This window comes from Nyctereutes procyonoides, unplaced genomic scaffold (genome assembly GCF_905146905.1).
Source record: "Nyctereutes procyonoides isolate TBG_1078 unplaced genomic scaffold, NYPRO_anot_genome, whole genome shotgun sequence".
In the NCBI taxonomy this organism is placed as follows: domain Eukaryota; kingdom Metazoa; phylum Chordata; class Mammalia; order Carnivora; family Canidae; genus Nyctereutes; species Nyctereutes procyonoides.
The window spans coordinates 11,228,296-11,244,159 of record NW_026575140.1 but is presented as its reverse complement, the minus strand read 5'-3'; the positions used below and the strand labels follow the sequence as shown (position 1 = coordinate 11,244,159).

Genomic DNA, 15,864 nt, shown 5'->3' with positions numbered 1-15,864 from the left:
CCTACTCCTGAGGAAGCAAACCTACATGACAACAGCCTCCTCACCTTCACCCTCTCATCTTCCTACACCACATGCTGTTTTCCTCCTTTGCTTTCCTGGTCCTCCCTGTGAAGCCCAAGCACTGAACAGGTTAGGAGTGCATGTGAGGAAAATGGAATTGACTGCTACATTTTCTCTCACACTTCACCCAAGTCAAGAAATGAAGGCAACACAACACACATCTATAAGTACCAGAGTGAGATGTATGTGAAAGTTATTTCAAATGAACAGTTTCTCAAATCCATCATGAAAATCAATATATATCATCAAAATCCCTATAGGCGTCCTATGGTCTATCACTCACAGACTTTGTGACAAGAAATATTCTTGAGCACATTCCCTCCCATCCCGGCCCCTATCCCCATTTTTTCTTTCCATTTAACCATACCCTTAAATAAATCTTGGGGCATGATGTCCTTGGTCTGGGGTACACATCTCTTCCTAAATATTCTCCTCTTGGGTGGTTCCCTTTTAATGAACCATTCCTTGTCAAGCTGGACTTGACAGTCTTTTTCTTCAGTCTTTAGCCTCCTTTGGTCTTTGGATGTCACTTTACATTTACCTCCTTTTCATGAAACAGACTCCTTAACCAATACTCTGCTGTTCTCCTTATGCAGAATTAGTTTCTAGAAATTATGACTTTGGTAGCAGGTGTTCTCATCACTTACCAGCCTGGCAAATGAAAGAATGTCCCAGTGAGCAGAAGTCCACATTTGATGATATCCAGTTGGAGTTTCTGGACACGTATATGCAGCTGATGGGGCCTGGGGCCCAGGGGGGCATGACACCTGCTGAGGGAGGGCCAGACCCAGATGAGCCTCATACTCCAAAATCAACCTTTTTTATAAGTAAATATGAAAACCAAATTTTGCTAGCATCCAACAGATGAAACTTAAGATATCCTCTGGATGTGACATGTTTTTGGGGTCTGGGAATAAAGGGTCAAGAAAGAATTCTTGAGACATCTTCGGTGCAAAAAAGGTGGTTTTATTAAACACTGGGATAGGACTTGTGGGCAGAAAGAGCTGCCCTGGGATTGTGAGGGGTGACTGATTATATTCTTTCAAGTTGGGAAGGGGTTAGGTAGCGTAAGCCTCTAAGGAATTTGGAAGCAAGGTTTCCTGGACCTTGAGGGGTCATTTATGACTGTCCAGTAAACCTTAATCACAAGACCCATCAAATGGTTATCAGTGGGCCATATGTTTGAAGGATGATTGCTAACATATATTTTGGGGTCAGAGAGAAGAGATAAAGGGAGTTTCTAAACGGATTTTTAGATGTTAAAGAAGACTTACAAAGATCCTGGAGGTTGGGCCAATGTCAAGCTAAGGTTGCCTTTCACCTCCAGCAAAGTATTAACACTGAGGCCATTAAGCTTCTGGAGGAAGGTCACCCTGGCTGTCTCAAGTACTTGTCAATGGACTGTAAGTTGTAAGGACATTTAATTTTTTTCTGTATTTCTTTTGCCTTTATTCTCCACATCACCCACATACATTATATTTATTTTTTCCTATTATGCATTCTTTATCACAAGGCTTCATACTAATTCACCTAGACTTCAGTGAAGATGGTGGTAATAAAACAGTGCCTTGGATTTTTCTCCACAATTTTATGGTGCATAATTTTGAAAATATCTCCATAAGAAAGGTAACAGGCAAATAATTTCTCTCCTGGTTTCTGAATTAGGAAGCGTGGGGCCAGAATGATGAAGAGGTATGTACCAGGAACAAAGTGGCCATAAAAGGTTTCCCACCTCAGAATCTTGCTAGTACTTTCAGTAAAATATCAGGTGCCTTAGCTTTTGATAAACTGAGAAAAATTTCATCATCTTTGCTACACAGACAAATCACAGGTTGAGGCACAAAAGCAGAAATACTTCAGAGGAACCATGGTGATGAAGTAAAGTGATTTTTTTTCTATGCACAAAAGCAGAAAGATTTAAAATTCTTTCTCTCTCCTGTTCCAGAATAAAAGTCAGGGCTTTTACTTTGTCAACACTACATCCCAGAGCCTTACCTAGGTTGTTATTTTCTTGATGTTTTCCCAGCAGCTTTAGATTTTGTCCAATCCACCACTTATGTCCTTCTTCCAGGAAGTCCCAGAGAAGATGCTGGACCTCTGGGTTCCAAGTGTAAGCGAGGTGTCCTCCCTGCATACGACAATAATCTTCTGCTTCCTCATAGCTGCAGTGAAACCTGTTAAGCTGATAACAATTATTTTTACCACGTTGGTCTGGGGTATTTAGCTCCCTTCCTAGAATGATACCTATTCTGATGTATAACCAAAGCCATGTTCCCCTGAAGAACATTTTCTCTTCAAACTGTGAGCAAAAAACAGTGTGGGGGCTCAGCGGCTATCTAGTCCTTTAAATATATTCTTGGTGGGTTTGTGATACTTATCAGTATGATTCTTTAAAGAACAGAGAACAATTTGTCGAGATAAAAGGATTTTTGTTTTTAAGGATCCAGGTGGAATCCCTATAGGCTGAAAACAAACAGCAAAGATCAATAAAGCAATGGGCATTTACAGGGCACCACCACCTGTGTCTACACAACCAGCTGTGCCTTTAGCTTTATAATAGATCTTTATTTGCTAAGCCTAGGCTGTAAAGGAGTAGAAGATAAGTCAGCGTTGCTAAAAATTGAGAAATGTATTGCGTGTGTGTGTTTTTAAAGGAAACCATTCTTGCAGACCCCCTAGACGTGTTTAAATTATTGTATTGTTTTTTAAAATATGACCAAACATAAAACTAGGCATAAACTATATGCTGAAGCCCTTACACAACCATAAAAAGCAAAAAGTAAATATCTGATGAAAGAACGAATACAAGTTAAATTCAAACAGGAACTGAAAACCAATGAAATCAAAACGTGCTATACCAAATAGCTATCTGATAGACAAACGCAATACTGGTTTAGGGCCCCACAGGCTGTTTTGATTTGGCAGGCACCCTACTTCATGCTGTAGGGAAAAACCATTCTCTCACCACTTTGCTTTACTTGAATTGCTAAAAACCCTTTGTTCACGTAGTATGTCATTTGTTCTTCACCAGCAGCACGCCCATCGTTTGTTTTAGATCGTTTTCTTTCTTGATGCCAAAATATGATAATAGGTACAAAATAAACGTGGGCACTGAAATAGCTTGGTAGGTTTCAGGGTTGTTTGTCCAAATGATGCTTATATTACTTTAAAAAATCACTACAGAGGGATCCCTGGGTGGCGCAGCGGTTTGGCGCCTGCCTTTGGTCCAGGGCGCGATCCTGGAGACCCGGGATCGAATCCCACGTCGGGCTCCCGGTGCGTGGAGCCTGCTTCTCCCTCTGCCTGTGTCTCTGCCTCTCTCTCTCTCTCTCTGTGACTATCATAAGTAAAAGAAAATAAAAATAAAAAAAAATAAAAAAACACTACAGAAAGAGGACACCAGTATCAAAAATTCTCAGGTGTATATCCAAGAATACACTCTTCCAGTTTGAGAAACACTGCAGGAATCAAACTAAAGATATAGTATGGCCCCTACTTGCAAAACGTTTACAGTTGAGTTAGGGGGGGGCGGATAAAAAAGACCAAACAATTGTAGTTCATAAAGACAGTGCCACTCGGGGCGGGGCGCCTGGGGGGCTCAGCGGTTGAGCGTCTGCCACGGGCTCAGGTCGTGACCCCGGGGTCCTGGGTTCGAGTCCCGCGTCGGGCCCCCTGCAGGGAGCCTGCTTCTCCCTCGGCCCACGGCTCTGCCTGTCTCTCACGACTAAATATAATAATCTTAAAAACAAAACAAACTGGTCAGGTACAGCATATACCTATGAAGGTTCAGATGAGGGAGAAACTATTTCCAGCACTTGGGCCATATTGAGACAAAACGGTCGTGCAGGCCGGAGTCCGCCTGAGTAAATGCAGACGAACGGGAAGCGTGTATAAAGAGAAATAATTCTGCGGGGGTTGGGGAGACAGAAGTCGGAACAAACTAGAAAACTGAAACCTCGTGAAATGCCAGGAAAACGAGTATCCAATTAATTTGGAAGTTTTCTCAGTAGGAGTCCACCAAGTCTTCCCTGCAATGGAATCCTTTGGGTTGCAGGACTCGGCTACAAAGTCTTGATGTCCCGACACCTACATTAACACACATACCTACCTACATACGTCCGTTTTAGGCACTTTTTTAGGTAAAACCTGATGTTGATGGAATCTTCTCTGGGCTCGATTCGGGTTATCTTCTTCCAACCCTTTTACAGTGTCTGACACATACTCCCGGTACCTGCTTTACCGAGAGCACCGGCATATCTAATGATCAAGATATTAATGGGAGTGCTGCTCGGAAGTGAAGGGTCGCGGACCCGAAGGCACCAGCCCCGCAGCGCCACACCGCGAAGTGCCCGCGCGGGCAGCCCGGACCGGAAGGGGCGTGGCCGTCGTGACGGCGCGAGCCGGCGGTTTCCGCCGCGGCGGGGCCCGCCCCGCCCTCCTACCCGGCGATTGGTGAGGCGGCAGCCGCAGGCGGTGATTGGATAGCTCGCGGCCATCTCCTCCAATGGAAATGAGGCAGAGGCGGGCCCAGTGGCGGAAGGAGCATGGCGTGGAGACAGTTGAAAGTGAGTTCAGAGTGGGCTGCGCGCAGGCTGTGCGGAGTGCGGGCCGGCGGCGGGCGGAGAGGAGCCTCGGGCTGGCCGCGGCGAGCTGTGGGCGGGATTCGGCTCCCAGCGTGGGCCGCCCGGCGCGTCTGTGTCGCTGGAGGCAGCGCGGGTTCCGTGCGCGTGCTTGGCCCGCGTGCTAACGGCCCGCTCAGTCTGAGCAGATGCGGGTCTGTGTCCGCGCGCGGGGCCCAGATTTTTATTGCACGGGGCACACGAGCGTCTAGGGAGCACAGGACGGCCCGACCTGGCGTGCAGGATCCACGAGCAACGAAGTGACACCGAGACGCGGCCCCAGCCCTTCTCGATGATTGTGGGGCGGGGACTTGTGTGATCGCGTTCGCGGGCTAGTCTGTCGGTGGACACCAAGGGGCGCTCCTGTAATCTGCGGGAGACTGGAAGGAAGGCGCCAGATCCTTGCTCTTTATTAACAGCTGCGGTGATCCTCCAGGGCACATCGGATCACCGCAGTGACCTTTGTAGGGAGCGAAACGCAAATCTTCATTCTGGCCCATGCCCCTCCCTGTCCCCCTAGCTCTCGTGCGGTGCTTTCCCTCATTCCTTGGCATCCAAGGAGCCTCCCCCCTTTCCCTCTTCCTTGGGTGCGTCTCATTATCCTCTGCCACCGAGAGCGCCTTTACACTTTTCCTACTCCCCCCACCCCCTGCCTCCTAGTTAGCTCCTATTTATCCTTTGGATGTCAGCTTTGAGTCACTTCCTCAAGGAAGCCTTCCTGTCTACCTCTGAGATTGGGTTGGATTCTCTTATTACCCTATACCTTTTTTCTCCATAGCAATCTTCACAGTTCTATATTTGCGTGGTCATTTTCTTAAAAAACATATTTATTTATTTATGAGAGACACAGAGAGAGGCAGGCTCCCTGCAAGGAGCTTGGTGCAGGACTCGATCCCAGAACCCCGGGATCACAACCTGAGCCAAAGGCAGGCACTCAACCACTGAGCCACCCAGGTGCCCCTATTTGCATGATCATTGATTAAGGATGTCTCCTGAGACTGTCCTCCTTGAGGGCAGGGACTCTGAGTGCTCCTTCATGTTGGGCAGATGATTGAATGAATGAATGAGTGACCCATCATCTGGCAGTGATAACTAGAGAAACCCGTTACAAAGCATGTTTTGAACTAGGATAGTGATTGTTGACTCAATAAGATCTGATGCTTAAAAAAAAATTTTTTTTTGCAACTACATTTATTATCCTGAAGTGGAATTTATGTATAATGTAATGTCTATGTATAATTTTAAAAAGTCAGCATAATGTCCTAACTCTGAATATAAAAGAGAAATTAAAGGAATTTGTAATAAAATAACATGTATTTCAGCATGTAAATGTTGGGGCATGACTCAGTGATGAGATATATAGTCAGGTGGTTAAGCCTCTGTTTAGACAATCTAGCACCTCAGGTATGTTTTATTGTCAAACACCCAAGCAAAGCGCTATACCATTCCTGAGATCTCTGAAATGGTGAACGATCTTTGGTAATGTTCTGTGCAAAACAGTGCGGTTGTCCCTCAGTTTACAAGGGAATTGCATTTCTGGAAAAGTCAAAGTATATGAAAACTCTGCAGGGGATAGTTTGTGTTTATGTGGTGGAATATAGGCTCAGATATTATGAATAGACTTTTTTTTTTTTTTTACATACTGGATGTCAGTGAGATGTTCAAAAGTCATACAAGACAGGGACAATTCATCTGTCAGCCTAAAACAATGCAGGATGTCTGCCTTTACTGATTCCTGCCCACTAAATCTATTATTAGCATTCCTCCAAAATGCCTACCACATGTCCCCCGGAGGCTGTACTGCCTCTCTTGAAACCTCTGGCCTGGGGTCCTTGGGGACCAGAGGAGTGTCAGCAGAAGTGTGGATACAGCCACGGAAGTAGAGGTCAACGTGCGAGCAAGATTAGAAACAAAGGAGACCAGTGTTAGCAGAAGGCTAGAAATATTGCTTCATGTGACATCTCATGTCCTATGCGCATGGGTGTAAAGGGCTCAGAGAAGTTACTGCAGTCTGGCCTTGGGGGAATTTCAGTGGGCCTTTCTTTTTCCCTCCAGAAGCGGGTCCAGGATGCTGTGGTCATCCTGGGGGGCGGAGGACTTCTTTTCACTTCCTACCTGACAGCCATGGGGGATGAACATTTCTATGCTGAACACCTGATGCCGGCTATGCAGAGGCTGCTGGACCCTGAGTCAGCCCACAGGCTGGCCGTTCGTGTCACTTCCCTGGGGCTCCTTCCTCGTGCCACCTTTCAAGAATCAGATATGCTGGTAGGTGCTTTTGGAACACCTTCTGATGAACAGGCTCTGTGGGTAATTCCAACCCAGACATGCTGGGGCCTGCGCTTTGAGAAACACTGTGATAGCCTGCGCACCTCTGGCTTTGTTTCCTTCTTCCTAGGAGGTGAGAGTCCTGGGCCATAGATTCCGAAATCCAATTGGAATTGCTGCAGGATTTGACAAGCATGGGGAAGCTGTGGATGGACTTTACAAGATGGGCTTCGGTTTTGTTGAGATAGGCAGTGTTACTCCAAAACCTCAGGAAGGAAACCCCAGGCCCAGAGTCTTCCGCCTCCCTGAGGACCAAGCAGTCATTAACAGGTAGGTGAAGAGCCCAGAGGTACCAGGGAATGCCTTCTCCCCGGCAGGGCACTCAGCAACGAGAGATCTGCTTGTCATACAGCGTGGGCATTTTTCTGCTATTTGGAATGTTCAGGAACCATGTTGAGCACCACCTGTGTGCAGGCATAAAGGCAGGTTTTATTTTTTTTTATTTTTTTATTTTTTTTTAATTTTTATTTATTTATGATAGTCACACAGAGAGAGAGAGAGAGAGAGGCAGAGCGAGAAGCAGGCTCCATGCACTGGGAGCCCGACGTGGGATTCGATCCCGGGTCTCCAGGATGGCGCCCTGGGCCAAAGGCAGGCGCTAAACCGCTGCGCCACCCAGGGATCCCAAGGCAGGTTTTAGTATTCTGGTTTAGCACATATACACACTGAGGCTCCGAGAGCTGCATGACTTTAATCATGAGATCATAAGCGGTAGAGCTTGGGTACAGATTTAGGCTTACTTGACTTTAGAGTTTGTGCTTTATTATACCAGTGCCCTTGCCCAATAGAAATAAAATGTGAACTCTGTATGTAACTTAAAATATTCATGTAGCCACAGTAAACTAGTAAAAAGAAAAAAAAATAGTAAAAAATGGATGAAATTAATTTTAATAATAGATTCTATTTAATTGTTTTTTATAATTATTATATTTAACTAGAAGTATTTCATCTTATTCTCAATGTAATTTTAACATATAATCAAAATAAAAATGATTAATTAGCTATTTACCTTCTTTTACTGGTACCAAGTCTTCAAAATCCAGTGTGTGTTTGACTTAGAGCACTCTCATGTTGGACTGACCACATTTCGAGTGTTCAGTGGCACGTGTGACTAGAAGTTCTCGAATTGGACTGTGCAGCCCTGGTGTTTGGTAAACTGGAAAATCTAATAACCCCTATGTACAGCTGCTTTTAGTAAGAGGGAGCCTTCTAGATTGTATCAAGCCCTTTTCTTTGTAATCCCCAGGCAGTATTCACTACAACAAACTCAGAAAGTGAAAAAGTTCCTACTTTTTGGTAACCAGAGTTCTGAGGGCTTCCTCAAGAGATTTTGATAAGCACCTCTGGGCCCATGGTTGGCCTTCTGGAAGATTGACCTATGGGAATCATTGGACTGCACATCCTGCTTTATTGTGTTTGTTTCAGGGAAATTTTCCAGCATTAGAAATGAAGTTATTGATCTTCCTGTTGCACTGCAGGCTGGGATCAGTATCTTCAGAATTTCCAGGCAAAGTATATTTATGATTCGGCTGCCATAGATAGCTACAGGTACCAGGACACCGGTACTTAGCAGAATCTGTAGACGAGCAGCGGTTGAGAGAGGAGAGCCTGTGTGTTCAGCCTCGCACTGGGAGGCACGGAGTGGCTGCCCAGTAAGCACCTGCTGAATGAATGGAGTAATTTATTCATTAAGTCAACAAAAACGGGTGCTGCTGTATCTGTTCAGTATTTTTGGCTGCAAGTAACAAAGTGCCATAACCAGTAGGTGTTGGTTATTATTTCTTCTCTGGGAGAGTGTTTGTAGAGTGCAGGCAGGAGGTGCAGGATGGGGCTGTCAGAGAGACCCTGGGTGGGAGTCGTTCATAAGTAAGGACGGGGGCGCCGATCCAGACAGGTCTGGGGCAGCTCTGTGATGAGTCTGGGCTGTTGCCAGTGCTAGATACCTGAGCAGCTTGTTTACAAATTTAAATCTTTCCCTCCATGTTTGATGGTGTTCTGGCAAGTTTTCTAGGAGTTCCAGGGGTATTTAAACTTTAGAAGTCTCAGAACTGACTCTAATTTTTTTTTCTTTCTGTTTTTAAAAGTCAGAAGTAAAAAAAAAAAATAAATAAAAGTCAGAAGTATAGTGGGTACGGCCATGAAGCCATCTTTCCAGAGTCCTTGCTGTCTGGCTGGGGGCTCTAACATTGTCCCCTCTCTACCTGCTTCTGTGCTACAGATACGGATTTAACAGTCACGGACTCTCAGTGGTCGAACACAGGTTGCGGACCAGACAGGAGAAACAGGCCAGGCTCACAGAAGGTAAAGTGGGGGTGCTCTCGAGGGACTTCCCTCATTTATTGGAAGGAATCCTGTGGGAGAAATATCAGGAACATTCCTAGTGAAATAAACATGACTGAGCAATAGGAAAAAACACTATGGAACTTGGGAATCTTACTGGCTTTACCACAGCCACCAAGATTTTAACTGCATTTCACAATTTAGCAAAGACTCGCTTAGCTTTTGCCTCATTATATAGCCTGGGTTATATCATAACTGGAGCAGCTTAGAAGTGAGCAAAGCGAAGCAGCTCCTCTGTGGTCGCACGGGTAGGTGAGATGTGAGCAGGCCTTGAGCACCGTCTTCTTCTGTCTTGCTTTCTTGTCCTTTTGTGTGTTCTGTAAATAATGCATGTTAATTATAGAAGCATTACTAATACCAAGAAGCATAAAGAAGACAATTAAAATTCCTCCTACTCCTTCCCATTCGGGGAGAACTAATCTTGACATTTGGGAAAATATCCTCCTGGACTATTTAGAAATACTGCGCGGGATAGGCGGCTACCTTCAGGGGTACGGGTGTCTGTTCTCTGGGAGCTCTGCTTTGCTGTCCCTCAGGAAGCACAGTGAGTGCTTGCAGCGCTGTTTTGTCCTCACCACACCTTCCCAGGTGCCCTCTGAGATTGTGTGGAGCAGTGGCCATTTCCTCATTGGATCCCTCTGGAACTCCTGCCATGAGTCGAGTCTCATTGAATGTCTTGGTGGCAAGATGAGAAAAACCTATGGGCCTCAGATTCACTTCAGGAAGTGAGGTTGAGGGATCCCTGGGTGGCGCAGTGGTTTGGCGCCTGCCTTTGGCCCAGGGCGTGATCCTGGAGACTCGGGATCGAATCCCACGTCGGGCTCCCGGTGCATGGAGCCTGCTTCTCCCTCTGCCTGTGTCTCTGCCTCTCTCTCTCTCTGTGTCTCTCATGAATAAATAAATAAATAAAATCTTTAAAAAAAAAAAAAAAAAAAGGAAGTGAGGTTGAAAGGGCCCAGGCAGTCAGCAACCTCTGATTTTAGGAGGAGGAAGCGACCTTGTTTGGAAATCCCAGGCTTTGGTGGAAGCAGACCTTGCTGTACTACAGACCTTCTATCTGGGGAGCTTTGAAGTTGTAATATGATCTCCACAGCTTGTGATAATCTCCTGCCTTCTTGCCTTCCTTTCCTTTATTATTATTATTTATTTTAAAAATTCTTCTTTTAATTGTTGCCAGTGCAAGCCTTACCCCATGCTTTCTCTCACCCCCACCTCCAGCATGAACATTGGTTGGAGTGAAGCAGGATCTCAGAGCAGATTTCTGCACATCATGTTTTCCAGTAGCTAGAAGACTTGAAGACAGCTTGTTGCTAGCACAATAAGGAACATAAACTGACAAAAGCTGTGGGGCCCTTTGAGGGCAGAGTAATTCAGAAATTTCTAGCTTCAATGTCTTGGCCCTTTGGGCAGCTAACTGCTGATGAAAGATCCATTAGCTGCGCAAAAGTGATGCTCTGTTTTAAGCCAGTTTACCTGTGTGGGGAAGAATCAGTTTACAAATGGCTTGGCCTGGTGGAGGCTGGACTTGGGAAGCCTGGACGCCTTGTGTAGCTTTTGTCTGATTGGGTGCTGGCCCCTCTTCACCTCCCTTCCTCCCAGGGAATCGTATTTACTTTCAAGCTGGTGATTAAAAGGGTGACTATTTTAGGGTATGAGAAGGTGGTGAGCAATACTAAATGTTGCTCTTTGATCCCACAAACCTGACACACATTTTGGGAGCTCACTTGTGTTCCAGGTCTTTTCCCAACCATCAGAGAGGGAAAAGCAGCACTGACATACCAGTGACCTCTGCATATGGGGTGGTATCTTAGAAGTACAGACAACCTCCTGCTTTCACGCACAGCATATTTCTATATAATGTATTTTTCTAAAAGTGCAAAATCCAAGTCGATAATCTCATGGATTTTTTTTTTTAATTTTTATTTATTTATGATAGTCACACACACACAGAGAGAGAGAGAGGCAGAGACACAGGCAGAGGGAGAAGCAGGCTCCATGCACCGGGAGCCCGACGTGGGACTCGATCCCGGGTCTCCAGGATCGTGCCCTGGGCCAAAGGCAGGCGCCAAACCGCTGCGCCACCCAGGGATCCCCAATCTCATGGATTTTTAAGTTGGTTGGCGTAATACTTGCTGTGCAAATGGAGACATTTTGGAGAGTGAAGGGTGTGGGCATTAGCAATTATGCCCGGGCTGTGGGAGCAACCAGGGCAGTTCTGGGAGCACTGGGATGTGCTCTACATTATAAAAGAATTATACCTCTATATTTTAGGCATGATTAGTGGCAAACATTTTCCAGTATTGTGTAATATTCTTTAATTTTTCATTTTCTTTCCCACGGCACCCCCTGGCCTGTGACTCTAGGCCAGCAGACAGCCCTTGAGAGTAAGCATTTGTCCCTTCTGACATGCCTGTCGATTTCTGACTGTCCTCATTACCTGAGCCCTGCCTTTTTATCATTAGTATTTGCACTCCTGATTTCTCCATTTCCCATGGAATTTTATTTTTTTTATTTTTTTATTTTTTTAAATTTATTTATTTTTTTTAATTTTTTTATTTATTTATGATAGTCACAGAGAGAGAGAGAGAGAGAGGGAGGGAGGCAGAGACACAGGCAGAGGGAGAAGCAGGCTCCATGCACCGAGAGCCAGATGTGGGACTCGATCCCGGGTCTCCAGGATCGCGCCCTGGGCCAAAGGCAGGCGCCAAACCGCTGCGCCACCCAGGGATCCCTCCCATGGAATTTTAAAAAAGAAAAAGGGCACAATGCAGCAAAAGATCTAGTTGTTGCCCAGACATTGCTGCGCAGAGGGTGAGCTCTTCTGGGTTGGCAGGCAGCAGCTTCCCGAGCTGTTTGCCCGCTGGTACGGGAGGGTCGCATTCGCGGGGGGAGGCCCACAGGGATGGCGTTTGAGGGCAAAATCTTGACGTGCGATCTTCACAGAGGGGCTGCCCCTGGGGATAAACCTGGGCAAGAATAAGACCTCGGTGGACGCTGCTGCGGACTACGCGGAGGGGGTGCGCGTCTTGGGCCCCTTGGCCGACTATCTGGTGGTGAACGTGTCCAGTCCCAACACGGCTGGGCTGCGGAGCCTGCAGGGAAAGGCGGAGCTGCGCCACCTGCTGGCCAAGGTAGGCGATGACACGTCCACCAGCCTGTTGGTCCTCCAGGGAGAAGCTTGGGCCTCAGGGTGGAGGAGCTGTCCTTAGCACCTGGACCGATGGGACCCCTTGCTGCTATGCCTGTAATCCCCCATCAGAACACTGATTGTGCTCAACAGTGATTAATGGCTCTGTCACCTGTCCCTGCTGTTACACCACAAGATCATGATAGCAAGGACTATCTCTCTGTCCCTAGCAGTGAGTACATGAAATGAATGAATTGGATGACTCTTTACCAAATAGTACTTGTGACAGTACTTCCTTATTACCTCTTTTAGTGAAAAAGTCTAAATAAACCTTAATATATTAGCTAGCACCGATGACAATGTTAGGGACTTATATTGGAGATCCCTTGGTTCTAGGGAATCAGATCCATCTTGGTGGGGTCTCTGGCATGGCAGAGAGCTGTATTTCTGGAAAAGGACAATTTGCTGGTGCTTTAGTGTGAGGACATGCCGGTCTGCGGCTGCGGGGGCTGCAGGTCAGTGGCACCGCCGGCTGTGGGCTCAGGCGTCCCTATCTCTGGCTGCGTGCTGCTTTAGGTGCTGCAGGAGAGGGATGCCCTGCAGGGAGCACACAAGCCAGCCGTTCTGGTGAAGATCGCACCCGACCTCACGGCCCAGGACAAGGAGGATATCGCCAGTGTGGTGAAAGAGGTGTGAGTCAGGCTGGGCCCTGGGATGCCCCCCACTGCCGGGGGGCCATGTGGCCAGCGGGGCTATTGCGGGGCTTCCCTTCCGCAATAGTCAGAGCTGGTTTGGTACCTGTCCTGATGTAATTCATCATAGAATAAGAAGGGAATGTTTGGATGAATCGTTTTCTTGTATTTCTTCCCTTCTCTCTTTGCTCACATTCATCTAGCAAGGGCTCTAAGATTTGCGGTTGTGTCCTTGGTCAGACTAGGGTATTCTATCTCTGTCTCTTTCTCTAGTCTAACCTCAGGTCCCTGTGTCATGGGGGAGTGGTGGAGTCACAGACTGGACCTAGAAGTTCTGGGTTCAAATCCTAGTTCCACCACTCACTACCTAGGAGTCTTGGTCAGGACTAAAGCAAGTGGTTCTAAGGATTAAACTCTGTCCTAGTGGAACCTTATGGGTGGTCAGTATGTGATGGCTGCTCTTGTTATGTTGAGGCTCATCCAGACACTTGTTCTAGAAGCATGGTAAGCTCTGTTATAGCTCTTGCTTCCAGGGTCTGTAGTGTGGGCACCTGGCCTGGCTGTTCTTTCGGACTCTCAGGGAAGCTTCTCCAGCTCCACCAGTGCCATGACTGGAGGGCTTTTTCTCTGTCTCACACTGCAGTTGGGCATCGATGGATTGATTATCACCAACACCACAGTGAGCCGCCCTGCCAGCCTCCAGGGTGCCCTGCGCTCTGAGATCGGAGGGCTGAGTGGGAAGCCCCTTCGAGATTTATCAACCCAAACCATCCGGGAGATGTATGCACTCACCAAAGGCAAGAATTCAGTCCCTGTTCTTCAGATTTGTGTGTGGCTCAGGCTCTGGGGTTTGATCTATGAATGTCTGCATTCAGCAGGGGCCAGAGGGCAGGAGCCAGACTGAGGCTCTCCCATTGCCTGCCTTTCCTCACGTGGTTGCATGTGCTTCTGTGCAGGCGGAGTCCCCATCATTGGGGTCGGTGGAGTCAGCAGTGGGCAGGACGCGCTGGAGAAGATCCGGGCAGGGGCCTCGCTGGTGCAGCTGTACACGGCCCTCACCTACCGGGGCCCGCCTGTGGTGGGCATGATCAAGCGGGAGCTGGAGGCCCTTTTGAAGTGAGTGGGGACCTGTGTGGCTTGAAACAGAAGTTAATGTGGTATCAAGCCTGAATGACTCAAATGGAGAAGATGCTGTTCACCTGTCTCTATTTATTCCTCATTCAAGTATTCAAAAACGGAGGGAAAAATTACTGTGTTGCTCCTATGACAAAAGATAGGGCCCAGGAATTCAAGAAGAACTTGTGAGTCAGTGGTGTTTATTGGCCCGAGGAGTTCTGGCAGCGTCCCTATTCAGTAATATTGGCTTGACATCAGGGAGCTGTTAATACGTGAAATTGATTCCCTTCCCATTGTGAGGGCCTAGGTGGAAATACCTCTCGGTTCCCGGGTGAGGACCATGTAGAAGGCACGAGGCACGCATCTGGGGGAGACAGAGGCAGGTGCATTATGGGGCTAGGTAAACGAGGGCTTCCAGTGAGAGCAGGGCCTGTCCTCCACCATTTGCTGAAATTGCTTTGTTTTCTTTTTCCAGGGAGCAAGGTTTTACCAGAATCACAGATGCCATTGGAGCAGATCATCGGAGGTGAGGACGTTGTTGGTGGGAAGCCTGATCTGGAATCTTCCCATGAAAGCCGGCAGGCTTTTGCAGATGGACTGAGAGTAGAAGCCACAATCCACGAGAGCCTTCCTCCAGCATGACTGTAAAAGCCAATCATGAGTGTCATCGGAATCAATACAAGGCTTTTTTTAATTGCTTGTCAGACCATTAACTGCATTCATGATTCTCTCTAAATTGAAATCCATTTACTATTGCAAGGACATTAAATATTTTAAGGAAAAAAATCATGGAAACAATAACGCCATTTAAAACCTGGACTTAAATCCCAGCCCTTTCTGTAGGGCCATGGGCTTTGCCCAAATGCTATAGGTCCTTGCAGAGTTGCAAGAATAGGGCCTTAGGGTGGCCATCCTGTCTGTCTTCACATTGCCTTCCCTCTGTGAGTCTGGGTCCTTGTCTCTTCTTCTAAGGATGTCAGTCACGTCAGAGTAGGCCCCACCCCGATGACCTCCATTTAATTTGATCACCTCGGCAAAGATAGGCTCTGGAAAGACCCTATCTCTGAATAAGGGCACGTTCTGATGTTCTAGGTGGTAGGATTTTAACATAGCAATCAGTCTTTTCAATACTGAAAAGCAAATGGCAAAGAGGAGCTAGAAACTTTGCCTGGGCAGTGCCATTGGTATCTGGCATGCTGTCATCGCCAGCAGGAAATTTTCTTTGTTCCCATCACCTCAATACAGATTTTATTCTAAATTCAATGTCTGGGTAGCTCTGCGAGAGGCACAGGAGTGTAACAGCACTAACGTGTCCTGTTGCCTCGTCACTGAATCTTGGCCTCAGCCCGGCCGTCCCTCTGTGTTCACCCACTCTCTGCCACAAAACCAGCAGCCAGTCTCCTGCTGTCCTTTTTGAAGATCTTTCTCCTATTTATTTCTTTTTTTTAAAATAGCCCCCAAATGAAAGGTGTATACTTCTTTTCCCTCTTAAATAATTCTGTGTCCCAGAGGTAATCACAGGTAACTTTTGTATCTATCTTTCTAAATTTTTCCAGATATCTTTGTTTTTATATAGAAATAC

The 15,864-nt window shown here is 46.8% G+C and overlaps 2 protein-coding genes across 3 annotated transcripts in view; one reads left to right on the top strand and one right to left on the bottom strand.

Annotated features, from left to right (window-relative positions):
* PKD1L3 (polycystin 1 like 3, transient receptor potential channel interacting) overlaps positions 1-4,413 on the bottom strand; it is a 65,468-nt gene extending 61,055 nt beyond the window's left edge. Inside the window, exons 1-3 of the mRNA XM_055305012.1 lie at positions 4,169-4,413; positions 2,056-2,242; positions 708-830 (exon numbers count right to left, since the gene is read on the bottom strand). Of these exons, the coding sequence (XP_055160987.1) occupies positions 708-830; positions 2,056-2,194 (262 nt within the window). The 5' untranslated portion in view covers positions 2,195-2,242; positions 4,169-4,413. The remainder of the gene's footprint in view (positions 1-707; positions 831-2,055; positions 2,243-4,168) is intronic.
* A 173-nt stretch (positions 4,414-4,586) lies between these two features.
* Positions 4,587-14,976, top strand: DHODH (dihydroorotate dehydrogenase (quinone)). Of its 2 annotated transcripts, none has more exons than XM_055306668.1 (9): positions 4,587-4,625; positions 6,735-6,947; positions 7,078-7,277; positions 9,226-9,308; positions 12,291-12,478; positions 13,051-13,164; positions 13,810-13,963; positions 14,123-14,282; positions 14,758-14,976. In XM_055306668.1, the coding sequence occupies exons 1-9, from the start codon at positions 4,605-4,607 to the stop codon at positions 14,810-14,812; spliced, it is 1,188 nt and encodes a 395-aa protein (XP_055162643.1). In that variant the 5' UTR covers positions 4,587-4,604; the 3' UTR covers positions 14,813-14,976. The 2 variants fall into 2 exon arrangements, with proteins under 2 accessions (XP_055162643.1, XP_055162644.1); XM_055306669.1 differs by lacking the exon at positions 4,587-4,625 and adding an exon at positions 4,703-4,834.
* The last annotated feature ends 888 nt before the right edge of the window (positions 14,977-15,864 follow it).